The sequence below is a fragment of the Erpetoichthys calabaricus genome, chromosome 5 (assembly GCF_900747795.2).
Source record: "Erpetoichthys calabaricus chromosome 5, fErpCal1.3, whole genome shotgun sequence".
NCBI classification, from domain to species: domain Eukaryota; kingdom Metazoa; phylum Chordata; class Cladistia; order Polypteriformes; family Polypteridae; genus Erpetoichthys; species Erpetoichthys calabaricus.
The window spans coordinates 98982839-99001097 of record NC_041398.2 but is presented as its reverse complement, the minus strand read 5'-3'; the positions used below and the strand labels follow the sequence as shown (position 1 = coordinate 99001097).

The following is an 18259-nucleotide window of genomic DNA, read 5'->3' as shown; positions in this document are numbered from 1 at the left end:
AGGTACAGAAAACTGTGTTTAAAAAGTCAAAGAGGTAGCTGAATTGCCACTTGTCTATGTTCAATGATAATGGCTCACTTGCATGCAGAATAAATACATGTCTGTGTAAGGTCTCTTAGCCAGGTAGTGAATTGCCTGAAAACATGAAAACAAAGCTTTCAAAACCAATTAGAGGGAAGGCCATTGAAAGTCACAGATAAGGAGCAGAATACAAATGAATGTCAGAGTAATTAAAGAGCCCTCAGAGCACAGAAAAGTTGTTATTATGAAGTGCACAGCACACCAATCCACCCTGGCCTGGCTTGGCCTGTCCATCTATAAAGATCAAAAGTCTCGGAAGAAAATCTTTAACTAATACTACTATGATGTCAAATGTAAGTCTGTCATACGATGTTGGTACAAAAACATGACCCCCTTGCAACAAGGAATCACAGCATTAGTGGTGCATCACTAATGAAGTACAACTAAGTGGTGTATTTTCATTAATTTATGTATCACTGGAAAATGTTGAACTTCACAAAATCATACGACTGAATGCTCAAAATTACAAAACTGGGAAATGCAGTAAAAGGACATTCAGCACAAATTATCTATGAGCAACTTGCCCAAAGGACATGTCGAAAAATGAAAGGGTGGAAGGAACATTGTAACATGAAAACAGTTAGTAAAAGATCAGGCCACAGAAGAGAGAATCACTAGGCTGTGTAGGAGGATGCAGGGTAGAGATAGAAAAACAAGTTTCTGGATGTATACAGTTTGGATGTGTCTAATATGCATCAACCCAAATTGGTATGAACCACTGGGAACTTCTGTGCCTTCCTTGGCTGTCTTCTTCATTAGGTATTAGCACAGCACCTATTGATGTCCTTTTCAATATTATCTGTAGCAGAAAATTCTGGATGCTTTGCCCTTAATGTTACACAGGGTATTACAGAGGAAATGGGCAACACTATAATATTAACCAAATCCCATGAGCTGAGATCTTAGGGAAAGCATTTTATTAGGCAGCTGAATATACTTCAAGCATACATTTACCAAATTTATGAAGAGTGACTTCCATTTTATTACTAAAGGAAAGTAAAAAATCTAACTTTGCTTTTCTTTGTGCCTGAAGATCATTCTTCTTCCTCTCATGTCAGACCAAAGGAAAAGACTTCATAAACTCATACAGTACTCATTTGAACAATCATGCTTATCTATTTTTTTCTGAAACTGATCATCAGGAAAGCTGTTTCTACCACACTCCCACAGACAAATGAAAGTCAAAACAGAACACTTTTTTTTACATAATATTTTCCATCCATCCATCCATCCATTTTCCAACCCGCTGAATCCGAACACAGGGTCACGGGGGTCTGCTGGAGCCAATCCCAGCCAACACAGGGCACAAGGCAGGAAACAATCCTGGGCAGGGTGCCAACCCACCACAGGACACACACAAACACACCCACACACCAAGCACACACTAGGGCCAATTTAGAATCGCCAATCCACCTAACCAGCATGTCTTTGGACTGTGGGAGGAAACCGGAGCGCCCGGAGGAAACCCACGCAGACACGGGGAGAACATGCAAACTCCACGCAGGGAGGACCCGGGAAGCGAACCCAGGTCCCCAGATCTCCCAACTGCGAGGCAGCAGCGCTACCCACTGCGCCACCGTGCCGCCCACATAATATTTTGTACAATAATATTTTTGGGAAAAGTAAGCTTTCTGCATTTATACCATTGTTCTGGTTAAAAAAACGAATCATTGTTAAGAGCATAATATTATGTCTGCTGTATACTGTTGATACTTATGGAACTTCCTCTGTAGTATGCAGAATAAGTGTCATCAGCATCTCAAATTAAATGCTGCATGAGGATGTATTTGGCATAGCTTAGGGCAGTCAGATGTCCTTTTTTTAGGAAAACATGTATTTCTTAAATGAGCCTACTATAGTTTTATCAGATCTGGACAGAAGGAAATTTGCCATTTTTATTTAACTTCAGTGATATTCTTTTATCTTCCATTACCACTGTGGCAATAAAATCCAACCCTTGATCTTAACCTAATGTGATAAGATGTGCCAGATGCTGGACACATTATTTATTAACAGCACCACTATAGTTTCAGCTTTGTTTTTGGGAGTTTATCAAAGTACAGGTGACTATACAAAAATTGCATTTAAAAGTCAAACAGGTACAGAATTTCTTATTTACTCTTGCTGATTTCATTACTGGATCTAGCAAATCTATCTGAATGGGGAACTGAAGAAAATGAAACCTATCCACTATAGTGGTGCTTGATATGCATGATGGCTTAATGTTTTACATACAATAGGTCTCAATATACTGGCACATATAAGGTCAATAAGCTTACTGCCTAAGTGTCTCACTGATAGCTTGGCTCCCATAATAATTTCTGCAAGGCCTGTCAATAGCTTGCACTATCACTGAGTGGTAACAAGCTAGAGGACTGGTCCATTCTCACTGGGGTCATAAAAGTAACAATTTGTCTCTACTGTACATAATTTTTCTTTTATTTCTCTTAGTCCTTATCATTGTCTTGACTGGGGACTTTGACTAAGCACTTGTTTAAAACTTGTAAACAATTATTAGCTTATTATTACTGTAATTTATAACTAATTTTGGTTCCCTGCCTCCATTAACCTTATAGGGGAAATATGGTAAAATATTCTTATGATGCCCATATTCATCCCGTGACTTTGTTTATTATACCAACTATGTTCTTTGCTTAACTTTGTCAGAACGCCATTACACCAGCTGTTTTTTGTTTTTTTTTTTTTGTTTTTTTTTTCATATAGCCATTTTCTCTGAACAGGCCATGGCTATCATACCAGCCTATCAGTGCTCCCAACTTTGTTAGATATTCACCCAAGCCATTCTTATCTTTGTCCATGCCCAGAAAGTTACAGTGTCTTTTTAACTTTTCTAATAAACAAGCTTTCCTAAGGATAATGACAGCTTTTCCCAAGCAAATGAAAATTTTTATGTCTTTGTTTTATTTTTAAGTGGGAACTGATTTATCCCTTAAATGTGTAGTATCATACGTGTATTGGATATCTACACCAAGAATAGTTATAATCATTTCATAAGAACAGTTACCAGATGTCTTATCTTGAAACTTCCTACACTAAGATCAAGGTTGCAGTTATTTCTACATATTGCTTTGTTATTGGTATTAACCAGTATTAACCATCCATCCATCCATTATCCAACCCGCTATATCCTAACTACAGGGTCACGGGGGTCTGCTGGAGCCAATCCCAGCCAACACAGGGTGCAAGGCAGGGAACAAACCCTGGGCAGGGCGCCAGCCCACTGCAGGGCACACACACACACACCCACACCCACACACCAAGCACACACTAGGGACAATTTAGAATCGCCAATGCACCTAACCTGCATGTCTTTGGACTGTGGGAGGAAACCCACGCAGACACGGGGAGAACATGCAAACTCCACACAGGGAGGACCCGGGAAGCAAACCCAGGTCTTCTAACTGCGAGGCAGCAGCGCTACCCACAGCGCCGCCCCAGTATCAACCAGTACTTTTTTTCTCTTTCTTCATCATGTAAAGCACTTTGTGCTACATTATTTGTATTAAAATGTGCTATAAAAATAAATGTTGTTGTTGTTGTAAGGGAATGCACGCAGAATGCAATTCTGTCATGCTGATCATACACCTTCTCTCACTTGGATGTTCTCTGGCATATTATCACAGATAATTAATTGAAGTGTTGTTCTTGCTCAATGGTTAGCCTACAGACGTCAAGTAGGTGTACTAATGTTACCTGTGACCAAAGTTATTATTATTGTTATGTATTTATTTATTTTTTCTTTAATCAGTCATAGACAACCACTATGGCTATTTTAAATTCTCACAAAGTCAGTTTGCTTACACAGATGGCTTTTGCATGTGGGTAATTTTTATGTTAAATAAAAAAGTATGCATTTTTAAAATAGAATTTCACAGTTCAAATGAGAGCAAGGATTAAACTTTCATTTTAAATAAATGAGTTGATGTAAGACAAGATTGGCATGGGCATGCAATTAAGATAAGAACTGATGGTTAGCTACATTTGGAAAGGAGTGCAATGCATTTTTTCTGATAAATGTAGCATTTAGGCATATTTACTGAATTAAATAAGCAATTATTCGGTTTGTTTGTATGCTTATTTGGAGTTAATGTTTCTTGTTGCAGTTTGACTAACCATTTGTTTAAAAAATGGACCAGTCTTTGTCTGGGTCTTCATTTAGTCCAACTTGCCATAGACCCCTTTCAATCCCTCAAAATCAGCATTTGGATGGAAAAATAATTTAAATTGTTTTTGTATAATTAATATTAGTTGATTATTTACATCCTTCAAAAAATATTCAAAATGATCTGTCATATGCAACTTTGTAATCTGTCCTGGCCACATTTTTGTACCTTTCAGAACAAAATTATTTTCAATTACACAGGAGATTTCACAAAAAAAGCACATACTTAACCTTTTCTGACCATTGGATTTAGAGTTAGCCTTTTTCTATCTAAAAAGATTTTGTTAAATGTACTTGGGAAAACCCAGGAAAAAGCAAATAACTGGAAAAGCTGACAGATGCACCTTTGACAGTTATCTCACCTTGAAGTTCTAAAGATTTTGTTAAAATTTTACAGCTGTTTGGCTGTGCTCTGCAATTAAATTGTATACATAATTTTATGATATTCGAATTTTGGAGAACATTGTTCTTATAGCCAATGGGAGAAGTCAGTGCTAACCATGATTTACTCAACAGCTCAAGACTCAGAACTTCACAAAAGTATGGCATTTTTTCACCAAGACATTAGCTGCTTGCTGACAGTGTTGTATCCAATTTGTGTTAATTGCTCAATGTTAAAAAAGAAAGTTCCCTTCTAAGGCTATGTCCACACTACCACATTTAAAAATGGCATTTTTAAATTAAATCATCTGTCCACACTAGCATTTTCAAATCATTTATGAAAATATTCTTCTCTACACCAAAATGACTGACAACACATATGATGTAATCGTTTACCTACACTGTACACCTTGTAATTTTGCCATGATTTTAAGCTCAATTTATAGTTGTCAACTGATTTTCTGTGTTCATCAACTGTCATTTGACATACAGTATAAGAGTGGTTGTGATGCCCAATTGCATTTTATGATTGGGCTATTAGAAATTTCAGTTGGCTGTCTTATTGTGGGAGCAGTCACACAAGCTGATATTCTTATGTTGCCACTCACCGCAACTGCAGTGAGTGTGTATTGTACATGTATAGTCTCAACACTGTGGCATGTCAATAAGAATGAACGTGCTGTGTTTTTAGCACATAGTTGACTGGTGACTCTATCGTGAACAGTGTCTAGTTATGAAGTGTTGTGCAATGCAACCCTTCTATGCCTAATATGTTTTTTGTCCATGAAGAATTACCAATCAGGTAATGAGATGTTGTAACCCAATCAGGAAAGTATCACGAAATAAGCATGTGTGGGCGGGACCTAAAAAACACTGGAAACTATGGCCTTCTGATGAGACATGAAGAGCCATTATTGTTTACAAAACTTGAAATCAGGATATACATTTTACCCTGAATTAAAATTCAAAACTGTTAAAAAAATATGCAGGGAGAAACGTATCTATGAGTATATAATGGAAGTGATGTGAATTTGTTAAATTAACCCATGACTCCGAAGCTGTGGGACAGCAAAAAAATAACCACTTAATCACTATGCCTCCCTATATAATTATATCAGACATTTAGACATTGAAAATGCTTAAATTTCATACAGGAAAAAAGTGTCATTTCATTTATATTTAATAGTTACAGAATAATGAAAGTTTGAAAAATGAAAGAAATTAAGTTTCTTTTTTTCTGCTTCTACAGAGAGACTTAACAGTACAGTTGATATAACTTCATGAAGAAAAAAGTCTTGCATATTCATAGGATGAATTTGCTTATATTATAGAAAAGTAGGGTGAAAAATTTCAATCCCAAGCAATTATCTGAACAATTTGACTGCCTCTCTGCTTTAATATTTGGTAAAAGTCACTATACTTAAGGCTCACAGTGAAAGCTGAAATAAAATTGATGTAACTCAGAAAATTACAAATATAAAAACTGTCAGTCACCTAAAAAATGATCTGGCCTCTCAAGACACTAAAAGGCAATAAATCTACTCATTTCATGCTCAAATAAATCTATAACATTTTAGCTGGAAAGTAAGCTAATGATATTTTGTCATTTTACTTGCTGGCAGAATTTCTAAATAGACTTTGACTCTAGCTTAGCACAGTGAAGTTTAGAATTCTGAGATAACAAAATAAAAAAGATTCAAAAGGGTAGTGCTAAACTCTCTTATGATGGGACGTGAAAGCAAGTAAATCATAATAGACAACCTTTTAAATAAATCCAATATGATCCAAAGTTTTAGTAGTCAAAAATCACTTTTATGAGATTAACTATAAAATGAAGTTTACAGTATAAAATCTATCTATATATATAATTCACTAAGCCGGGAGACAAGTAGCCACCCATGGAAAATACGCCGGAAGGGGCGTGGATTCACTAAACCGCCGACAAGTAAGACGCCAATGGCGCACGCAGGAAGGAGCCACGCCCACCAACTCTTAGACCATTGGATACGACGAAAAAAATCACAGAGACACGCCCACCAACTCGGACGCGACGCCTCGGAAAACATGCTGTCATTTCTGTTTGTCTGTGCCACAGTCCACTTGCAGCTCTGAGCCACGTTGACTTTTCATTAGTCAACCTCAGTGGAACCTTGGTTCACACAGAGGCAGCGCCAGAGAGACAGAGGCACACACAGAGGCAGCGCCAGAGAGACAGAGCCACACACACACACAGAGGCAGCGCCAGAGAGAGACAGAGGCACACACAGGCAGCGCGAGAGAGAGAGCCGCTCACACACAGGCAGTGCCAGAGAGAGACAGAGGCGCACATATGCAGCACGAGAGAGAGAGCCGCGCACACACACACAGAGGCAACGCAAGAAAGAGACAGAGGCACACACAGGCAGCACGAGAGAGAGAGCCGCGCACACACACAGAGGCAACGCCAGAGAGAGACAGAGGCACACACGGGCAGCGTGAGAGAGAGAGCCGCGCACACACACAGAGGCAGCGTGAGAGAGAGCCACGCACACACACAGAGGCAGCGCCACAGAGAGACAGTGGCACACACAGGCAGCGCAAGAGAGAGCCGCGCAATCCTTTAAAACTGAAGTTAAAACACAATGAATGAAGCAGTCTTTAAAAACCAATAAGCCCTGTGCCTCTTTTTCATTAGCGTCTCACCTGCTTCAGACCCTGCAACAGTCGAGACGCTCTCTCTGCAGCTGACCTTCTCTGTGCCTGACTCCACTACTGTCAGTCACCTGATTAAAAATGGCCTTTTGAAGGGCCTTTTGATGGACCCGCTATACCACAGGAACACATTGCCTTAGAGCCTGCTCTAGCTCACTCTAATGTACCGGCTTTCTCTCTCTCTCCTCACTCGCTCACACACTGCACAGGGGAGAAATGCCCGCAGCACGAGTCTACCCGGAAACCGTTTCAGCCACACTTCCACGCCCCTCGCTACACTGTGAGTGCGATGATTATTTATTTAAAAATGGGCTTTTGAAGGGGAGCTGTGGACCCGCTATACCACAGGATCACCTGTGACATTGCCTTCAATTGTTTTCCTTTTATTTATGATCCTGTTGAGCAGATCAGACACCCAGGCAAACAACACTGAATAATCAATAGCTGCAACCACTTTGCCCGCCCCAACTCCTCACCTGAGTCGGTTTTGTCTGTGTTCAGCAGTGTTTCCCAAACTCGGTCCTGATGAACCCCTGTGCATGCAGGGTTTTGTTCCAACCAGATTCCTAATCATTAATGCCGGTGAAACTCATCTGGGATAAGTCGGTTTTTCAAACGCAGACGTGTAGCACATTAGTCTAACAGACTAGCTGGATGTAAAAATGTCATTGACGAAACTGTTGCTCTCAAACTTTGCAACATGGCTGTTGGCTTTGTTTGCCAACATTGGGATAATGTCGGCGATGTGGTCACAAACTGCAACAACTCACCACACAAGGACGCCCTGTCTCTCGAGGCATTCACACTGCCGGAAGACAACCATGGGATACGCAGAAAACAGCCATGTCAGTCAACGCAGATCAGACACCCAGGCAAACAACACTGAATAATCAATAGCTGCAACTGCTTTGCCCGCCCCCACTCCTCACCTGAGTCGGTTTCGTCTCTGTTCAGCAGTGTTTGCCAAACTCGGTCCTGGTGAACCCCTGTGGCTGCAGGGTTTTGTTCCAACCAGATTCCTAATCATTAATGCCGGTGAAACTCATCCATGATAAGTCGGTTTTTCAAACGCAGCCGTGTAGCAGATTAGTCTAGCAGGATGTAATAATCCGAGATGAATGCGTGCCCTCGCGCTGAGTGAAAAGCCAATATACTGTATATATTGAGTCTACAAAACATGATCAGCAAGTCTTTGATAGGCTGCAATAAAATGATGAAAGAACGGGCGCATTTTTTTCACACAAGCTGGGCGGGTGGGTTTTAGTTAATTAGTTACTCGAAGGATTTCAAGATTTAATATACATAAGCGGTAACACTGTAAAAGCGGACCAAACCAGAAAAGACGGCTGGCAAAAAGTGGCTGACAAATTAAACGTGTGTGCATTGTACTTACTGAAAGCAACGTTACGGATTTTGCAAATGTTCATTTTTTTCCCTCTGCTTAAAAAACATTAAAAAAGCAGCGTGATTATGCGGCGTATACTACGCCGCGAGTTGGTATGCAGCGTGTAAAACAGTTTGTCACGGATAATTTGCCTTTTACTTTAAGACGAAGACAATTTCCTGTTAGACTTGCCTTTGCGATGACAATTAATAAGGCACAGGGCCAAACTTTCAAAAACATGGCTAGCGGCTCATACGCTCGCACTGATTATGTCCCTGCCCTTTGTACGCCCCCCCTCGGTACTACCATGGTCGGATGACTTGGTGGATTATATATAGAAAAGCAGCCAAAACCGCAAACAACAATGAAAAGTCTACGTGACTCACACGTGCATAAAGACTGTGCAAAGAGGAAAATGACTCAGGTGACGAGTTGGGGGTGGGCACATGAAATGTTACTTTTCTTGGTGATTTATTACATTTCAGATTTTTCAAATGTTAATTTTCTCCCTGTGCTTAAAAATCATTAAAAAAGCGGCCTGATTATGCGCGTATGGTACGCCGCGGGTTGGCTAGTATTTTATAATTTGCATTATAATAAACAAATTAAGCATCATTCAGATATACAATTCTATATCTAATTCAAACCTAATCCTTCCTCCACCCATATCAAGAGTAAAAAGTTATATTATTTAGCATGAAGTAATGGCAGATCTAATAATCGGTGGGTCTCTATTGTTCCCAGAACAACATTAAAGTTGTCGTTCCAGAGCAATCATTTACCTTAAAAAGGACAGTTTTAAAATCACTCTGATTTCATCAGCCAGAGACTGATTGCATTAAGCCACAGGATTTTTCATTCTCTAATAATGTAGGAAAAAATTTGTTTACTTTAGAAATACAAATGACAATTTTCTTAGAAGCCTGGAGAATGTTGCATGTTTTTCATAAATGAGCAAGGGCCTTTTTTTTTAACAGTGGGCATGCCTATTTGTGCACTTTGTGTTTTATAGATGTCAGAGGCTGCCTGGTTAAAAGTAAATTAATGGCTTTAAATGCCACCCTTAATTATGTTCCATGAACAATATAACTCTGATGATATCAGATCCCGAGGTAAACACTTAAAGCAACTAGGCACCCCAAGAGTTAGCGCAGGTTCTGCACCCTTAATTAATTATGGGCTTTAGTAAATGTCTGCCAAATTCTGAAGAAGTGCTAGACAGTTCCTTGATAACTAAATTGTTTTTTTCTACTCTTAAGTAAAGTATTTTTTTTACTGTGTGATCATAGAAGGGTTAGGATTTTTCCATCTGAATAAGATAAGGTGATATGCTAGAAAAGTAATGGAAGATACTACAAATGATGGTTCATTAAGCAATGAGGTTCTATGTGGTTTTCCCACAGAGTTAAAGACTTAGGGATTACACAAACAAAAAACCTTTTGATTAAAAAGCAAAAAAAATAAATAAAAAAAATACTTCAATAAGGTCTGGATATAGAATAGTACCAAAACATGTGGCCCACTAAAACAGATGCCAACAACAACAACATTCACATTTAAGAGTCTTGATCCTGGTACATTATAGATAAACTGAGTTGAAAGAAATGTGTGTAATATATCATTTTCAGCTGAACTGAAACCATGCTTTCCAGAAATTTAAATTAGGACTATAATTTATTAGTAGATGAATTCCATTCAATCACTGAAATTCTATTTGAATGTTTTTGTTTCTAAAACTGCTTCAGATTATCCAGGTTTAGAAACATTTGAAAAAGCAGGTAGTATTTGGAAATACTATATTCACTTCTGATAGTTTCAACAGTTTCAACAACAAATATTTATTGTAGGTTAAGAAAGTTGACTGGTCATCTTGTAGCAGTCTCTAACTTCAATGTCTTATATGTTCACGAAAGGTTATATCTGAGCCTTAGCTGATCAAAGAATGCAAACTTATTATAAAAACTGGTAATGTCCCAATGCAAATCAGCTTCATGTGTTAAAACTTGTGTAGTTTAAAGATAGTGCAAATACAGTATATGATTTGGTATATGAGAGAACATTACCAACATTATAAATTCCTTTTCCTATCAATATTGTCCATGTTAGGCAGAATTAATTTAATTTAGTTTCTCAGATTACTTTAGAGGCCACAATAGGGATTGGTTTATTAACATCAAGTCTTGTTGCCACAATGAGAATGAAATAGTTCAACAAATCATTTACCCTTCAGTTTCAGTTGATATTTAATAAATATGTCTAGTGTCCTATAAGCAGGCTATATCTAATTTCAAAAGTATTTTTACATAGCAAAATCATTGGTGTTAGAACTCAGTAATGACAGAAGATGGCACAGAGTTTCTGAAAATACACAGAATATTACTTAATCATTACTACAAGCTTAAGGTTATTTTACCATTGGAATCAAAAGCTGCTCAAAGCTGTAAACTCACTGGCTATACAAAAAATTTCTAAAGCCCTATTCAGACGGGATTAGCTTTGCACCAGTTGATGGGGTAAAGTAATTATTTCTGGAAGACCACTGCAATTTTAGTCCAATACAAATCACTCATGTTAGGAACTTTTCATGGATTGTGTGTTTATGTCTCAGTAAGGATTAAAGAGATATTTACCTTCCATAAAGTGTCTAAAAAAATAACCTCAGGTCAATTTACTCCCATACGAACTGACATGTCAGTAAAATTCTGTCATTTGAGTGATTTGAATGGGACTGAAATTATAGAGGTCCTCCAGTAATAATTACTTTACCCAGTGCCCAAAGTGGTAAATAAGATCTGCTGGAGTACTACTTGTTATTCATGTTGAATAGTGGGAGCTGAGGGTATTATATCCTGTCAGAGGTCAGATGGTCAATTTACACAGAAAAGCAGGTGGGTACTTATTGTTATAAATAAGAGTTACTAATGTGGTCTAAACTGATGATACACAGACATTAAACTATGTTGAATGGAGAAATGGCAGTACAGATTAACGATGCATAATAGCCCATTTCATGCACTGATTTTATATCGCCTCCTGGTATAAAGAATAATCCTGTATTAAAACAGCTTAAAAATTACAGAAGTTCTCCAGAAGTAATGGTTTTATCCCAACTACTGGTGTAAAATGAATCCTATATGAATAGGGCTACAGGTCCTGCTTCCCTTTTTAACCATGTATAATACTCTGAACTCTGATTTGCCTTTCAGCTTTCCCAGAATACACTGCACTTCTGTATTGAAATCTGTCAGTCGAAAAGATTTACATATCTCTCATACACATGTTTCCCCCGTTTGAACCCATGTCGTGTGGCACTTAAATTGTCCTAAATATTTGTTTCCATTAATATACCCATGAGGCATGCTAAGCTTAATCACTCTTAGCCTAATCTTTCTTCAGCCAAATCATTCTTTCTATATAATGAGATAATATTTACTAGGTTCTAGTCCTTAGAAACTTTCCCAGGATTCAATGATTTTGTAAAAAAATGCATCAAGGGTTTAAATATGTGCTCACTAACTTCCTTAAACACTCTAGCATAGATGTCATACGGCCCCAGCAAATTATTTAATTGTGCCTCCTTGATAGTCCCTGTTATTGCTAAGAGGTTATGGAACTCTTCACATATGTAAACAGAAAAATTCAAGTTTAGAACTCTCTCTGTTGTATTGTTTGCATAATTGAATTCCCCCATAGTGATATACTTCACTTCCTTCTTGATCATTCTTTAACTACAAAAATACAGAAAGAATCACTTTTTGGGTCATCTCTTCAAAATGTCTACAATATTTCCCTGCAATATTTCTCTATAACAGCCTTTTAGCTTTCCTAATATCTTTTTTAACATTTACTCTTATGCACTTGTATGTGCTAAAGCTACCACTGGAGTTATCTGACCTTATCTATGCTGTGTAACACTATATTTTTCTTTGCAGCTTCTGTTTTACCACCTTATTTATCCTACTGTGCAGTTTTCTTTCATTTCTTATTGTTTCTAAATTTCAGGATGAAGTTGTCCTGTATTGTATATAAAATTCTTTTAAACTTGTGCTACTGTTCCTCAGCTTTCTTCATAATTAAATGCTTATCCCAATTTATCCCTCTTAGACTTTTCCACATCTCCTCAAATATTACCCACAGTCAAATGTAACAAGTTTTAGTCTTTGTATATGCCCACTGCCAAAAAATTTAAATGTATTATATTATGGTCATTAGAGATCCTAACAGTTAAATCACTTCTACCCCTGAATTCTGACCTGGTTGTTATAAAATATGAAATCCTGTCAGGAGTTGGTGTTTTAGGATACTAGATTAAAACATTATTACTGTTTGTGTCTAAACAAACTATTTTATGCTCAACTATTTATAAGGTTAGCTCAATTAATATCTGGGTAATTAAAGTCCCCTATGACTATAACAAACCTTTCCAAAACTTTCATTTATAATATTAATAAAAAGACACACAATGAAACTGTGGAGGTCTACAAAATACTCCCAATATCAGGCCTCTATCCCCAGTGATTTCTATTTAAATCCAGACATCCTCATTAAGTTATGGCTTTTCATCCAGTTAAAGAAGACATGCATACAAATTTTGATTCACATAAATGGTAACTCCCTCAGGTTTTTGCTTTTGCTTATCTTTCCGATAAGATGTATTACCATGTATGCTACACTCATCCCCATCTCCTTTATTCAGCCAGGTTACTGTTATTAGTATAACGTTATAATTATGGTTAGCCACATATAACTCCAACTTGCTTACTTAATTAATGTATTTATTAATTTATTATTTTTATGACCATTTCAAAATAAAAATGTTTTTAAGGTTTCTAAGCAAAAACAACCCACTTCAGAATGACACGATAAATTGTCAAATGTTATTAAATCAGAAAACAAAGATACAATTAATCTTTAAATCTATATAAATAAAACTGTAAGCCATTTGGATATCTGTTTGTTAGCTAATCATGCAAAAAAACAGCTAAACCAATTTTTATGACATTTTGCATGTGCCTCGCCAATGGTTTGACTTAAAATATAGGATAAATGTCATATCAAGGAGATAGGTTATAACAGGACAGGGCAATCCAAAAACCAGTACTGACTCAGAGACTGCAATCTTATCCTTTGCTTGGGGAGCATATTCTTGTAAAAAAAAAAAAAAAAAAAAAAAAGTAAAAATACGTTTACAGTAATGTTCTTTGCTTTTGCTATTTTCATACACAGCAAATAATATTTTCAATGTGTTAATCAATGTAAAGAAAACAAAAAAAAACAAGAAAATAAAAGTTTGTTTTGCTTATCTTCCCCCACATATGTCTGCTACTTAAAAAAAAAATTAATATATGTAGTCATTGCTTGCATTCACACCCTTATGATGTTCCTTATGCCTTTGTCCATTTTAAAAACACACTTGTGTTCCATTATTTGGAAATGGTTTCTTCCTAAGAAACTTAGTTTTTATATTTTTAATAGGCTTTGTCATTAATGGCTCTGATTGAAATGTTTAAAGTCACATCATAAAATTTCTAAATGGAGATAACATTTCTGGAATAAAAAAGAAGTATATACAGTGTATGGGAATAGCCAAATAACTTACTTGTCCCAGGATTTCTGGCAGACCCATAACTTGGCCCATAAATACACCAACACAAATAAAGATGGAATTGAACTGGCCTAGAGATCCTCTTATATGCTTCGGTGATATCTCTCCCAAGTACATGGAAACTGCACTGAGTGCAATACCTACCAAAAGAAATTCAATATTACTGAACATATCAGTTAAACATTTACAAAAACTGTTCTAAATTTATTTTACAGCTGCACCAGCACACCTAAGTATTTCCCTATCATGTCGCTAGTAGAGTAATTTTTGAGTAAGGTACAGCACAGACCAATGAAGAAGTGATTTGATCAGATCATTTTAACAAGGCTGAGGAAGAAATGTTTTTTATAAGCACAAAACAAATCACATTTGTTCCAGTTAATCTTGATTATTTTCTTTAAAAAATTAATTGGTATTTTAATTTATGGCAGAAGTGTACAGTGGCTCTGAAGTGCAACCGTAGAAGTGACACCTAGAACAGCACTGCATTACAGCACTGACTGTATTAACATGGCTAAAAACGGTTTTCAGGGAATGTACCATTTACATAAATATAAATGTCCTTAATTAAATTTAGCATGTTTTAAGACTTTATATATCCATTTCTACCACAACTTAAATATTTTGAGTGTAACATATGAGGTGCAGTATAATTTATATAGAAAAAATATTCATGTATTTTATGTGCTTTCATTGCTTTAAATAATAGCAACCCTTACAGAAATATTTTTTGGGATATGTTTCTATTACCAAAGCACCTTTAATTGATTTTGTTCAAAATGTACATGCTTTTAAGCTTTGAAAAAATATTTTGGGAAAATTTGCTATTAGAGAGCCATTGTAAGCTGATTTAATTAAAAATTAATACATTTTTAGGCTTTTCATATCTGCTTATACCACAATGGACATAATTTTGTATTTGCCATATTAACTAAATTAATGTACGTTTAAAACAAAGTAAACTGATTTCATTGGCAGAGGACTACTAGTCACATTCAGATTTCATATAGGAATGAGGTCAGCTTCACCAGCATAAGGTTTTTTCAACACTTTACCAGGAGGATGGAAAGGAGCTTCAGCAGAGTGGTATTTGTGGGGTTTTTATTTGGATTTAGCAAAAAAATAAATAAATAAAATTAGGTAATTAGCTTAACATGAGCACCATTCTTTTGTGAAAATATGACAATGTAAGAAAAAGAAAACGACCATACATGACAGTACTATTTTATTGCATTTCCCACTGAAATTTCATATAGGAGCAAGGGCAATGAGGTTGACCCCTTGCAAATTGTCACTTTTTTGATCACAAGGCAATTTCTATAAAAAAGTACACTGTACCAATTCTTTTTTTACAATTAAGAATAAACAGCAATTTAACAAAATAAATGACCACATCAAATAAAGTCAACACATAATAAATAACAAGAAATAAACAAAAAAATATATTTTCAATAAAAAAAGTTTTTCTGAATAGATGTAGATTAAAACTTTAGCTGCAATGATGTTCAGAAACTGAGTAACAGAGCTAAATGCAACTGCATGTTCAAAAGACATTTCTTTATTGCAGGTGTGCAGGTTTCCAAAAAGTCTTTTTTTCTTTGTTTTACAAACACATGACGTGCACAATAAGGAAATTCCTTGCTGGTTTAACGTATGTTGCAGAAGTAAAGTAAGATGAAACAATGAAATAAAGGTGTCATGGGATTCACACACCATACAAAAAAAAAACATTCAACACTTAAGTGACGGGGAAAAATTCCACACAACGACTAAACTATATACTGTAGTCATATTTTTTTGAACAGCCTAATGAAACTGCATACTATAACAAAGTTTTGTAATTTAAACCCCTGCAACAAGTCAATATAAAGTAAAAAAAATGTTGATATGCCTTAATGAAAGTATATATTTAATTCAATCTGTTGTTGTTGTGCTTGTTAGGTAGGAAGGTTGTGTGTATGAACTTCATTATAACTTTGTTATCCAAAAGTCACTCATAATTAGTGTCATGAGGATCAATAATCATGAATGTCCAAATCACTTTTTGAGCGTTTGCACAATGATGAATAAATAGCTTGACCAGTTTGTCAGTGCAGGAGAATCACAAGGAAATCTGGCCATTAAATCTGTGGCTATGTAATTATACAGTGCTTCTTAAACCACAAATGGTATACTGATTTTAAGTTGATCCATAAAACACAAAAAGTAGACGATGAGCATTACCTTTAAAGCTGCGTTATACAGAAACACTAACAAATTAATTAAAAATAAACTTTTTTGTATGTGCTAATGAATTCACTAAACAATATGTATAGGCTGTCTTTGAGTGATGTGGTGTCTTTTTTGTCTTCATAAAAATATTTTAAAAGTCTCATTTCGACTGTTAGCCATATGTCACTGAAATCAAAATATGTGGAAGTGGAGCGCCACTTCAAGGATAAACTATTTGTTTATTCGTTAGCACAAAATCCAGTTTATAAAGTAAGAGAACAATGATAATCTGCCTAGCAATATGACAGCCTTCTGGACATGTACATTTTTTTACAATGTGAATTTTTAAAAAACATTACACACTCTCTGCAAAAGGATGATGAATATTCAATACTTGTGGAATTTAATAGCAGCAGCAGCAGAAAACATTGCAGTTGCGGCCCGTTGTTAAATTTTCTATGTGAAGGAAATATTAATTATTTTTTTATCTTTCATTGAATTTATTAAAAGCATATAACATTCCATACAATCAAGTCAAACAAAACTAAATTCAAATCAAACCCGTGCGTCAAGTGAAAGAGAGGAAGGCCAACAGCCAGAGTAAAACTATTGAGAGTAGTAAGGAAAGAAAGCAGTTTTTCCCCCAATATAAATGCTTATTCTACAATATTATTGATTAGGTCCTGCCAGGTTTTTAAAAAGTTTTGAACAGATCCTCTATGTGAGAATTAGATTTTTTCCAATTTCAAATAGTATATAACATAATTTACCCACTGACTTAAAAGAGGTGAGTTAGGATTTTTCCAGTTGAGCAAGACAAGTCTACATGCTGGAAATAGAATAGAAATAATGATAGAAAATATTCACGAGAAGCATATTGTTAAAAAAACGCTTCTTTGATTCATCAGCAGCTTCAAAATTTACAAACATTCTAAGCAACCAGTCCGTTTGTAGTGCTAACTACAATAGTGAGAATAATGTAAATAGTAAGGTGGAAAATTTTAATACTAAGGTGAGAGCTGCTGCTGACACAGTCGCACCTGAAAAGATAGTTAAAAAATCTTCTAGCACTGTTATACCATGGAAGACTCAAAGAGTGTCTGATCTAAAGAGAACACACCGGAGAGCTGAGCGTAAATGGAGAAAAACTAAACTGATTATCCAATATGAGTTATTGAAGGTTAAAATAACAGAATGCAACAACATAGTCCGTCTTGAGAGGCGGTGTTATTTCTCTAGAATTATAAATAATAATGCTAGTAATCCTAGAGTCTTGTTCTCTACAATTGATCGTCTGCTAAATCCAGGTCACTCAATGGAATGCCTCCAAAATACTTCCAGTGAAACTTGTGAGGCTTCTGCTGTATTTTTTAATCAAAAAATTAATTATATTAGAAATAATATAGCACATCTCCCTAATACTGATCCTCTTAAACCCCAGTACTCTATTATGAACAAATTAAATTCTTTCACCAGGATAGATTTACCTGATTTATATAAAATAATTTTTCAACTGAGACCCTCCACCTGTGTCCTTTACCTAATACCAAGAAGTTTTTTCAAAGAAGTATCTGGCATGCTAATTGATAGTATTCTTGACATAGTAAATTCGTCATTAGATACGGGGATCTTCCCAGACTGTCTTAAGACTGCTGTAGTTAAACCCTGCTGAAGAAAAATAATCTTGACTCCTCTGCTTTTGAAAATTTTAGACCTATTTCTA

General features: G+C 36.1%; 1 protein-coding gene across 4 annotated transcripts in view; it reads right to left on the bottom strand.

Annotated features, from left to right (window-relative positions):
• Positions 1-18259, bottom strand: part of slc2a9l2 (solute carrier family 2 member 9, like 2) — a 197728-nt gene that overhangs the window by 102840 nt on the left and 76629 nt on the right. For all 4 annotated transcript variants that reach the window (XM_028801819.2, XM_028801820.2, XM_051928220.1 and 1 more), the window contains one exon: positions 14320-14465. In XM_028801819.2, the coding sequence (XP_028657652.1) occupies positions 14320-14465 (146 nt within the window). The remainder of the gene's footprint in view (positions 1-14319; positions 14466-18259) is intronic.